At 39.2% G+C, this 12,746-nt stretch overlaps 1 protein-coding gene across 1 annotated transcript in view; it reads left to right on the top strand.

The window, feature by feature from the left end:
* tpd52 (tumor protein D52) overlaps positions 1-12,746 on the top strand; it is a 207,150-nt gene that overhangs the window by 121,621 nt on the left and 72,783 nt on the right. The window contains exon 6 of the mRNA XM_059983515.1: positions 8,961-9,142. Within this exon, the coding sequence (XP_059839498.1) occupies positions 8,961-9,142 (182 nt within the window). The remainder of the gene's footprint in view (positions 1-8,960; positions 9,143-12,746) is intronic.

Raw genomic sequence — 12,746 nt, 5'->3', positions numbered from 1 at the left:
TGAGTACAGGGCAACGGTGGGAACTTTGTCACATGATGCAAGCAGAATCATCTGCAGCTTAATGTGAAAAAGTCTAAGGAGCTTGTGGTGGACCTGAGGAGGGCTAAGGCACCGGTGACCCCTGTTTCCATCCAAGGGGTCAGTGTGGACATGGTAGAGGAGTACAAATACCCGGGGATATGAATGGACAATAAACTGGACTGGTCAAAGAACACTGAGGCTGTCTACAAGAAGGTCAGAGCCGTCTCTATTTCCTGAGGAGACTGAGGTCCTTTAACATCTGCCAGACGATGCTGAGGATGTTCTACGAGTCTGTGGTGGCCAGGGCTATCATGTTTGCTGTTGTGTGCTGGGGGAGCAGGCAGAGGGTAGCAGACACCAACAGAATCAACGAACTCATTCGTAAGGCCAGTGATGTTGTGGGGTGGAACTGGACTCTCTGACGGTGGTGTCTGAAAAGAGGATGCTGTTCAAGTTGTATGCCATCTTGGACAATGACTCCCATCCACTCCATAATGTACTGGTTAGGCACAGGAGTACATTCAGCCAGAGACTCATTCCACTGAGATGTATCACTGAGTATCATAGGAAGTCATTCCTACCATTGGCCATCAAACTTTACAATTCCTCCCTCGGAGTTGTCAGACACCCTGTGCCAATAGGCTGGTCCTGCACTTATTTCCACTTGGCAAGATAAACTTATTATTTAATTATTTATGGTTTTATATTGCTATATTTCTTCACTATTCTTGGTTGGTGCAGCTGTTACGAAACCCAATTTCCCTCGGGATCAATAAAGTATGTCTGTCTGTCTGTAGTCTAGTGTTGTTTTTGTGTTGTTTTACGTAGTCTAGTGTCTCACTTAGTCTAGTGTAGTTTTGTGTTGTTTCATGTAACACAATGGTCCAAGCATCATATTTGACTCTGACATTCAGAATTGTTCAGCAGTAAAGAAACTACCTACGGGAAATTAGAACAATCTCTCTATTGCATTTGAGAGTGGTGTTATGTATTTAATATTTTGGTCATATTTGAGTAATATTGTAAATATGTTGCTGATTAAGCATCCTTTTGTTTTGTTTAAATAATTCATTATGGGCAGCAAGGTAGCATAGTGGTTACCTCAACGCTTAATGGTATTGTGGCGACCCATTTCCTGGCACATCCGAACCGGCTCACAATTAGATAGCCTACGGGGGTTTGCGAGCACAGAGCTTTGGAGCCTCTGCGCCACGGGGGGCAGGTTGAGAGAGGCTTAAAAGTGAGGCTGAGGATTTCGAATAAAGTTTTTCCTTCGACTGCAGTTACCGACTCCGTGTCGTAATTTTAGCGCTGCGTGTAGCACACCGCTACAGTATCAGCGACCTGAGTTCAATTCCTGTCCCTGCCTGTAGGGTGTTTGTAAGTTCTTCCCATTACCACGTGGGTTTGCTCTGAGTGCTCCTGTTTCCTTCTACATTCCAAGGATGAACTGGTTGGTACGCTAATTGGTCATTGTAAATTGTCCCGTGATTAGGCCAGGATTAAATCGGGGGACTGCAGTTTGAAGGGCTGGAAAGACCTACTCCATGCTGTATGCCAATAAATAAGTAAACTATGCAAAAGTACTTAAGTGCTGTACATCATGAAGCTACTACGTGATACCTGCGTGCCTTGCATAAAGTAAAAACGAAGTACACAGGTTATCCCTGGCTCTCCTGTATTTGTATTTTGATTAGTTTTGGAGTTTACAAAATATAACAGTGGCAGTGCAATTCTTTTAAAACGAACCTGAGATGACCCTTTGAGTCTTTAAAAATGCAGTGAAGCGGTCGGGCAAAAAAAAAGCTGTGTAGCTCATTTCTTCAGAAAAGGAGGCTGAGACAATCGAGTTAAAAATAAAGGCAGAAAACTGAAGAGTTCATGAGTTTATAAACAGTGAATATTGGGTGAAAATAACCATTAAAATAGAGTAAAAATGGCTAGCTAATTCAGAATGATTGACATGTTTGATTGTACAAGGGATAACTGGATTGTGTACACTGAGCAAATTGAGCAGTGTTTTAAATCAAATGGAATAGCCAATGAAAAACAAGTGCTAATTTTGCTGAGTGTATTAGATTTAAAGGCATACAGTTTGCTTAGAAGACAACTGCTCCTACCAAACCAGCTGAAATGAGTTTTGCTGATATTGTGAAAGTTATACAAGAGCATTTTAAGTGCAGAATGCTTTAGGTTTCATAAGCAGAATCAAAAGGAACAGGAGTGAATTGAAGAAATTGACCATTGTCTGACCATTATAGTTCAGTAACAGGCTTAATGATGCACTTTGTAGAATCTTACAAGAAAGCATTCAAAAATGCTCCTAACTGAAGCACTAATCACATTTAGAAGAACAGTTGAAGTAGCTGCATCAATGGAAACAGCAGACAGAGATTTGATGGAGTCATAGTCAGGAATGAAAGTGAGTAGGAATGAAATTGCAATGTCTAAACAAAAAGCTGTTAATTGTGACACTGTTGTGCCGGGAGCTCACATACACTAGACCAGGGGTCAGCAACCTTTACCACTGAAAGCCATATGGACCCATTTCCCATAGAAAAGAAAACACTGGGAGCCACAAAACCTGTTTGACATTTAAAATGAAATAACACTGCATACAACAGTTTTTTTTTTGCTTTTATGCTATGTATAAACAAACTATAATATGTTGCATTTATGAAATTGATGAACTCCTGCAGAGAAAACGAAATTACATTTCTGCATGCAACAAAAACATTTTGAACTCCGAAAAAAAGATGTTGGGTTGAAGGTTACTCCATAGTTAGCCTACCTTGGATCGAAAAATTAAAAGAAATCGCGCACTGGCGGGTGTCAGGCATTGGCAGTGGTGACATATTAATAGCGATAAAAAACACGTTGTAGCGGTGTGCTACACGCAGCGCTAAAATAACGACACTGCAGTCAAAGATAACTTTATTCGAACTAAACAGCCTTGCTTTTAAGCCTCCCTCAACCCGCCCCCCCCCCCCCCCCCGTGGGCGCGGAGGCTCCAAAAGACACGTACTCACAAACCCCCGTAGGCTATCTCCCTTAGCCGGAACGATGGCTAATTGTGAGCCGGTTCGGATGTGCCAGGAAATGGGGTCGCCACAACGTTTTATTTAGATTGTACAAGATCACCATAATCTTCAAATTTCGAATTACATTTCAAAAACTAACAAACCGCGGGGAGCCGCAGCACAGAGATGAAAGAGTCGCATACGGCTCCGGAGCCGCGGGTTGCCGACCCCTGCACTAGACCAATGCAGGTTTCAAAGTGAAACTTGCAGAAAATGCAAAGTAGGACACATGCAAAGAGTATGTTGGACAGACAAATGGACTGGATCGAGAAGAGATAAAGCTAAAAAGTCAAATGCAGTTTCAAAAAGAGCACCGATCTGCAAGATGTTCATGAAAAATCTGATGATAATGAGAGTGGTACAGGACTAAGTACCCTTGAGATTTACAATAAGAAAAATAACAATAGACAAGCAAACTGGCTTATAGCAGAAGTGAATTGCAAACTAATTAACGTGGAATTGGAATAATGGGTTCAGCTGTTTCAATCATTCCACAAGATGAGTTTGAATGACATTTCAAAGATACTGAACTGGAGCTTGCAGATATCCAACTAAGAACTTATACTGGAGAAAAGATAACTCCTGTGCTTGTATGTGGGAAAAAATGGGAGGGACAGACAACTACAACTTGATTGAAGATCCATCCACCATTTGCATGCCACATCCCCTGCAAGAGAGTCACCTGGAAGTGAATTAAGAAAGATATGGGATGGTGCCACTGCAGTGTTCAAGGATGGCACTGGAATATTCAAACATATCAAGAGTCAAAAAGTGTTAAATGAAAGAGTCACACCCAAGTTTTGCAAAGCCTGTCTGATGCCTTATACTATCCGTGATAAAGTAGCCAATGAGCTAGATCACATGGAGCCTGCAAGAATTCGTTCCAAGGTTGAGTGGAGCCCACGGGCAAAGCCACTGGGCTCAGTAGCTGAGAAGAGTGGGTCTGTCAGGATCTGTGGTGATTTTAAGGTCACCATCAATCCGGTACTGAAAGTAAATACCCTCTGCCCAGGATAGCGGGTATCTTTGCAAACCTTTCTGGAGGAAAACACTTCAGCAAAGTGGACTTAGCTGAGGCCTGCCTATGGATAGAGATGGAAGAAGAGTCCAAAGTGCTCACCATAAACACTTACAAAAGGCTTTATCAGTATCATACACTTGTTTTTTGGAGTAGCATCTGCCATTAACACTCTAGCAGAAGGCTATGGACCAGGTGCTGCAAGTCTGCCCAGGCATTCAGTGTTACCTCGATCAATCTTCAAAGTAAAATTCATTATTACACTACATACATGCCACCACATACAGCCCTGAGATTCTTTTTCCTGCAGGCATACTTAGCAAATCTATAGAATAGTAATTGTGAACAGAATCAATGAACAACAGACTGCACAAATGCAAATATAAATTAATAGCAATAACTAATGAGTATGAAATGACATGAAAGGAAAAAGCATGACATAATAAGATAAAGAGTCCTTAAAGCGAGACCATCGGTTGTAGGAACACCAGAAGCAGAAAGAATGTAGTTGTCCTCTTTTGCTCACGAGTGCCTGTGGCCATCAAACTTTACAACTCCTCCCTCGGAGTGTCAGACACCCTGAGCCAATAGGCTGGTCCTGCACTTACTTCCACTTGGCATGATTTACTTATTATTATGTAATTATTTATGGTTTTATATTGCTATATTTCTACACTATTCTTGGTTGGTGCGACTGTAACAAAACCCAATTTCCCTTGGGATCAATAAAGTATGTCTGTCTGTCTGATGGTAACTGTTCTTGAACCTGCTGGTGTAAGTCTTGAGGCTCCTGTACCTTCTACCTGATGGCAGCAGCAAGAAAAGAGCAAGGCCTGGGTGGTGAGGATCTCTGATGATGGATGCTGCTTTTCTATGGCAATGTTTCATATAGATGTGCTCAATGTTTGGGAGGGTTTTATCCATGATGTGCTGGGCTGAATCCACTACCTTTTGTAGGACTTTCCACTCAATGCAGCCGGTCAGCACCCTTTCCCCACACATCTATAGAAGTTTACCAAAGATTTTGATGACATGCCGAACGTCCACAGATTCCTGAGGAAATAGAGGTGCTGTCGTGTTTTCTTTGCAATTATATTTATATGACGGGTCCAGAAAACGGGTCTGAGATAGTGACACCCATGAATTTAAAGTTACTGACCCTCTCCACCTCTGATCTTCCAATGTGTACTGGCAAATGGACCTTTGTTTTCCCTCTCCTGAAGTCTACAATCAGTTATTTGGTTTTACTGACATTGAGTGAGAGGGTGACATCATTGTTACTAGTAATGATGACAAGGAATATCTCCAAAATCTCACGGCAGTGTTAAAAAGATTAGAAGATTCCGGGTTCAGAGCACAATTCAACAAGTGTGAATTCTTTAAAGTAACCATCACTTATTGTGGTATTACCATTGACGCACAAGGATTACACAAGTGTGCTATGAAAATTCAAGCAGTGGTGGATGTCCCAAGGTCAAAGGACGTATCACAATTATGGCGTGTTTTAGGTTTTGTCAATTACTGTAACAGGTTCCTGCCAAACTTGGCTACTGTGTTCTACATCTTGAACGCATTGCTACAGATTGGGAAGAAACGGCACTGAACAAAGCGGTGTGAAGTGGCTTTCCAAAAGGTAAAGGAAATAGTACTCGCACCTCAGGCACCGTACTCGCACATTATGAACCATGTTGTCCAGTGAAGCTTGCCATGCACTATTCAGGATACCAACGCATCCAGAAGAAAGGTGTCCGGAGCTGTCAGAACAACTTCCTGCAGTTCCAGAGTCAACTCCTACAAAAACATGACGAAGGCCCAAGAGTCTGAGGTTGTTTCAAAGCCACAAGTCTCTCCTGCCTAGCAGAGTGACCCTCCCTCACCTCACCCCACATCCCCTCAGGAAAGACTGTTCCACAAGAGCAAGACATCCTACACAGCAATTTAACCTTTAGACCAAATGGGGCAATTTAAAATTCACTTTGCTGTAGATGTCCAGATAGTAATTGTACTATATAGTATACTGTATGTGTGGTGTATAAGTTGAGATGCATTCTATATTGAGTTGGAGTTTATAGCTAAGCAGGAAGGAGTGCTGTGTGTTTAATATTTCAGTAATATTTGAGTAATATTGTAAATATGCTTTTGATTAACCATTCATTGTTTAAGTAAAATTAACATGGGTTATATGTAAAATAAGTAAATGGCACACGTTATGATGCTACCACTGATGTGAAGTTAGACTCACAATCTTGTTTTCCTTTCAATTAATTTTGTATCTTGGAGTTTACAAAGCATAACACATAGTGATTGTCATTTCAGCTTTTAGTCACTGTTTATTTTGAACAGTTTTCTTTGAAGTGGTTCTGTGGTGAATCTGATCGTACATTATGATACTAAATAACTTGAACATAAAATAACCAAGCAAACCCAGAGCGTAGTGGCTTGGTACACTTTAAAAGTCGCAATGCAACACATTACCATAAAGTAATAAAAATATATTCTTCATTCAGATATGTCAAATCAAATTTAATAAAGCATAGAAAATGGAAAGTATGCTTGACTTCAGTGGAGCTAAAGTTCCAAACATTAATCCCCTCAACCCCAGTCTCATGCCTTCTCCCCACAACCTTTGAAGCGCTTACTAAGCAAGAACTTATTAACCTCTTCCTTAAATATTTCCAGTGAGTCAGTCTCCATTGCTGTCTATGGCAATGAATTCCACAGATTCACCATCCGCTGGCTAAAGAAATTCATCCTCGCCTCTGTTCTAAAGAGATGTCTCGCTGTTCTGAGTCTTCATAGTAAACATCCTTTCAATGTCCACTCTATCTAGGCCTTTCAATATTCGATAGGTTTCAGATACTTCACCCTCATTCTTCTATACTCCATTGAGTCCAGGCCCACAGCCTCATACATTAACGGGACCATTCCTGGGGCTATTCTTGTGTATCTCCTCTGGACCATCTCTAATACCAGCACAGCCTTTCTTATATAAGGGGCCCAAAACTGCTCACAATACTCCCAAGTGCTTTGGTATAAACAATGCTTTATAAAGACTCAGCATTACTTCCTTGCTTTTATATTTTAGTCATAGAGAAGTACAGCATAGAAACAGGCCCTTTAACCCATCTAGTCCATGCTAAACCATTTAAATTACCTCTAGATTTAAATCTCATCCTCAATTAGAATGTAAAAATATGGGGAAAAACTAGAAGTTGAGGCAAAAAGGAGCAGATGCATTGAATGTACTTCTTATGGAAACACGCTTACTAAAATTAATACATTTTTTGGCTTATTTCGAGCCACCTTTTGAAACTTCTGAAGTCTTTCTTTTCAATAAAGGAAGATTGTATTCTATATATAATGTTTTAAGGAAAAGAAGCAGAATCTGCAATAATTAATCTGCTTTTAGATTTGAGGACTCATTATGTGAGGTTTTTCTCAAAGCAATTGGAAAAGCTAGAAAATATTAACGTTTTTTAAACATAATAAAAATGTTGACTCTCAGAACTCTCATTAAAGCTCTATTTAGAATTTCAGCGCCTGTCTTTTTTTTCATTTCTATGCCAATTCCAGTATTGTAGATTCATAGAAGAATATAGGGAATTAATTAAGCAACTTTTAGTTTACTAATTTTGTTCTGATGAGATGGTATTTCAGTTTCCAACCTGATTCCTAGCTACATACAAAGCATCATTGAAACAAGTGCCTCTACCTTATTCAATCCCATCCAACTTTCCCTCTATATATTTTTTACAGCTGTGCAGACCAACCATTACTCTGTGTAGGAAATTTTTGGAAGCCTGAAAACTGAACGGTACTTTAGTAAAACATTATGCAGAAGAAAATTCCTGCTGTGCAGAAATTTAGGCTACGTGCACGGGAACATTTCAGTTACTGTGTGGCTACGTGCCCACACAGCTTAGAGGGAACAATGGTCATCTCCTTTTTCAGAATAATCCCAGAGTAGTGAAGTCTGATTTTTTCTATATATAAAAAGGGCTTGGATATTGCTTCTAATCAACATGAACTGTGCTACAATCTTCTTATTAGAGAAAAATGGAAACTCAAGTATGGGTTATCTTTGCCATAAAGAACTTGTGCAGAGTCTGAAGGTGTACTTGAACATAGAGGACTAGAGTTAAATTCAATTCCATTGTTGCCAGGTGCACTTCGTACTATAAATCCCAAATAATTCAGGACAATTGAAATGTGTACTTAAATTAGTTATGCAGAAGTTGCAGATATTAAATGATGCCTATTAGTTGATGCTAAAGCAATGGCCTCTCTAAACTAGAAGTTTGCCAAGAATTTTTAATGTAATATTTTCCAAGTTAATTTGTCATCATTGTGTATACAATTAGTTGAGAAAATGCTCCTGATTCCTTACACCTGATTTTGGCATGAAGACTTTTCACATTTTGCTATTACAAATAAAATGTCTTCTCCATCTTAAATGTTTTATAGTCATTGGTATTATGCAGTGATCTGCAAATACCTTCTGTTCTTCCTTATACATCATTGCAGGCCTGAAGAAAACCAATAATTCTTCCAGGTACTAGATATTTTTGTCTGTTACAAACTTAGAATTTTTCTGTAATTATTCATGTGGCAAACGTAACAGTGTATTATTGTATGCTAATGAGTTGTTTTATTGCTGACAGCCAGAATTATGTACTCTATTTAGATCATAGATGTAAATGTTGAATTTTCTGAAAATAAATTGTTAAAATTACTTGATTAGATAAAGCGTTGTCAAGTTTGATGTGAATGAACAGGTTGCATTAGGGTAGAATGATCTGAAATGAATACACTTTTAAAACTGTCTTTTTCATGCCTTTTAGGTGTCCACACAGAATGTAAAGTCATTTGCCTCATTATTGAGGCACTCCCCTGTGATGCAGATGGGCCCTGCCAAAGATAAAGTTGTCATTGGTAATATCTTCCATGTAGTGGGTGATGATCTTTACATTGACTTCGGTGGCAAGTTTCACTGTGTATGCAGAAGACCAGCAGTAGATGGAGAGTAAGTAGTTCAGTGCCAACTATGTGTGTGACTATAAATTCTAATTTATCTTTTATTAGAGAAAAATATTTTAAAATTCAGATTCAGTTATCTACTATACCAAATGTCCATCGAAACACATCATTTGTATTACCAACCATAGACCATAAAACCATAAGATATAGGGGCAGAATTCGGCCATTTGGCCCATCAAGTCTGCTCTGCTGTTTCATCATGGCTGATCCAATTTTCCCCTCAACCCAAATCTCCTGCCTTCTCCCCGTATCCCTTCATACCCTGACCAATCAAGCATCTATCAATCTCTATCATATACATACATAAAGACTTGGCCTCCAGACCTGCCTGTGGCAAAGAATTCCACAGGTTCACCACTCTCTGGTCCAAGACCTTCCTCCTAATCCTGGTTCTAAAAGGATGCTCCTCTATTCTGAGGCCAAATCCACTTCTCTTACACTTACCTTCCACAGGAAACATCCATTCTATCAAGGCCTTTCACCATTCGTTAGGTTTCAATGAGGTACCCTTATTCTTCTGAATTCCTGTGAATATAGGGCCAAAAACCATCAAACACTCTTCTTATAACAAGCCATTCAATCCTGGAAGCATTTGAACCCTGTGCAATTTCAGCAAATCCTTTCTAAGATAAGGGGTCAAAAGCTCCAGTGAGGCCTCATCAGTGCTTTATAAAGTCACAACATTACATCCTTGCATTTATATTTTAGTCCTCTTGAAATGAAAGCTAACATTGCACTTGCCTTCCTCACCACAGAGTCAACCTGTAATTTAACCTTGAGGGATCCTGCACAAGGACTCCCAAGTCCCTTTGCATCTCAGTATTTTGTATTTTCTCTCCATTTAGAAAATAGTCAACCCTTTCATTTCTTTAACCAAAGTGCATGACCATATACTTCTCTACACTGTATTCCAGCTGCCATTTCTTTGCCCATGCTACTAATCTAAGTCCTTCTGTATCCTCAATGTACCTAAAATGCTGTAGCACTATGCACATATAAAAACCACATATAATAAGGGTATATTTGGGGCGGCCTGCAAGTGTTGTCACATATTCTGGCACCAACATAACATACCCTTTGTTGTTATGCTTATTGTTGGTGAATGACACTACTTAGGCCTACATCAATGCATATTTTTGTTTATTTGTATAAGATGAGAAAATATAGCTAAAAGGTAATAAAGTTTAAGTTGGTGTGTGTTTTCTCTTAATTGGAATTGAATGGCTTCACATCTGCAGTTGTCATGTTGAAATTTTTTCATGTTCTTTACATAGAAATCATAGACTACAATTGCTCAGTTCTTGGTTCTCTCAAGCATTGTATTGATCTGACGCCAATAATTAGAAACAAACTTTCAGCCTTTAGATTGGACACTAAATAAAACAAAGGCAACTGCATCTCTGGCTCTCCCATTTGCATTCTGTTTAGTTGGAAAATTAAGAATAAAAATAGTCTATGATTAAAACAGTGCATCAGCATAGCCCAACAGCAGTATCTGGATGCAATTATGATTTGGAATTTGTGTGACAAGATTTAGCACAAGACATTGTACTGGTAAATGAGATTAGTATAGTTAGGTACTTGATGGTTGACATGGACATCTTAGGCCTAAAGGTTGGTTTTAGTTCTGTATTCTATAACATTGTATTAGCATTTAACAGACATTATTTAACCTGTTAATATGGATGGAGTTTATTGTACAAAATAATTACAATGATATTAAACCGTATTGTTTGGATGTATTTTAGCAGATTATGCTGTATGTCTTCCCAAGAAGACATGCAGGTAGAGAAATTGAACTCACTCTTTCCAATGTCATATAAGGTGTTCCATCACTATGTTTTTCCTTTGTTAATTTTATTTGTTGTACTCTGGAATATCACAAAAACTACACTGGAGTATTACACTGTTCAGAAATGTACGGGATTTATCTTGTACTATCCCTTATTTCAATTTCTCCAATCCATTTTTGGCCAAATGTCCTAACCAGGCAGATTATCACTATGGTGTATTGGTTTACATCATACTTGATCTCAATATGGCTAGGCAGGCCAGCCGCTAGCGTCTTTTCTCATTGTCCCTCGCACTGGTGCTATCTTCAATTCATTTAACTTTTCTATGTTCAATAACAGACAGGGTGCATCAAGCTATGACTTCTTGACTGTTTTTATATACTGTATAAATTGTCTCAATATAATGCTGCGTGTATGCTGGCAACATCAAGTTGCCTGTCTCTTCTTTAATCCCTCTATTGGCTCAAGAATGTCAAAGTGGTTGTCAGACTTGGATGAACCAAATTTCTTCCAAGTTATCCTTAAGTCCAATCTTCAGCTCTACTGCAAATTCCCTCTACGTACTACTGATTCTTCCCCTGTCTCCAGCAGAATCAGACTTTAGACTTCAGCCATTTCATTCCCATGGTGGGTTTCATACATACCAGTGTAAAGCATTGCTATAAACATTTGCAGATTTACCTCTGGTGATCATCTTTACTTTGTGTCAGCTTTAAACTAGCTGATGCCCTTCAAACTCGATGTCTGGACCAATCTCCTACTTTGAAGTTCTTTTTTGCAAAAACTTAAATGCATCTCTTAAGAAAATATGTTTCTTTGAATATTGAAGTTAGTACTTAAGAAACTGCAGGAAATACATTTATTTAATGAACTGCAGAATAACCCATGCACTGACCAGATTGAGAGTGTTGGACCAAATCAATCTGGTCCTGTTGTCTTACTGCACGCACCTCTGCCCACTCTTTTTCCTTTCAGATTTGCCAAGGCAGACAACTAAGCATCATTAAACTCATTTTAGCTGATACATTTACTTAATCTCTTGTATGCTTACTACAATATGAAAATGACAAACTGGAAAACATAGAAAATAAAACATAGAATTATATGGCACGCTACAGGTGCCTCAGCCCATAATGTTGTGCTGCACTGTTAATTCACTCTAAGATGAATCTAATGCTTCTCTGTAAAATAGCTCCTCATTTTTCTTTCATCCATGTACTTATCTAGGAGGGTTTTCTAATGCCCCTAATGTATCTGCTTCCATCACCACTCCAGCAGCATGTTCCATGCATCTATCATTTTAAAAGAACTACCTCTACACCCTCTAGTTTCCTCCAGTCACCTTAAAATTATTTTCTTTTATATTAGCTACTTATGCCATGGGGGAAAAGCACTGGCTGTCCACCCTATCTATGCCCCATCATCTCATACACCTCTATCAAGTCACCTCTCATCCTCCTTCACTCCAAAGAGGAAAGTCCTAGCTCTCTCAACCTTTCCTCATAAAACATGCTCTCTAATCCTGGCAGGGTCTTGGTAAATCTCCTCACATCCTTCCTACAATGAGACGACCAGAACTGAACACAATATTCCAAGTGTGATCTAACCAGAATTTTATAGAGCTGCAATGTTACCTTGCAGCTCTTGAACTCAATCCCCCAACTAATGAAAGCCAGCACACCATACATATTCTTAACAACTTGAATAGCGACTTTGAGGGATCAGTCGACATGGACACCAAGATCCCTCTATTCAACTGATTGTAACCTGGTTGGAGAAATATTTATCTTAAAATGT

This window comes from Hypanus sabinus, chromosome 1, assembly GCF_030144855.1.
Source record: "Hypanus sabinus isolate sHypSab1 chromosome 1, sHypSab1.hap1, whole genome shotgun sequence".
Classification (NCBI taxonomy): Eukaryota; Metazoa; Chordata; class Chondrichthyes; order Myliobatiformes; family Dasyatidae; genus Hypanus; species Hypanus sabinus.
Note: the sequence above shows the minus strand (reverse complement) of the source record. Positions and strands in the feature narration are given on the sequence as shown.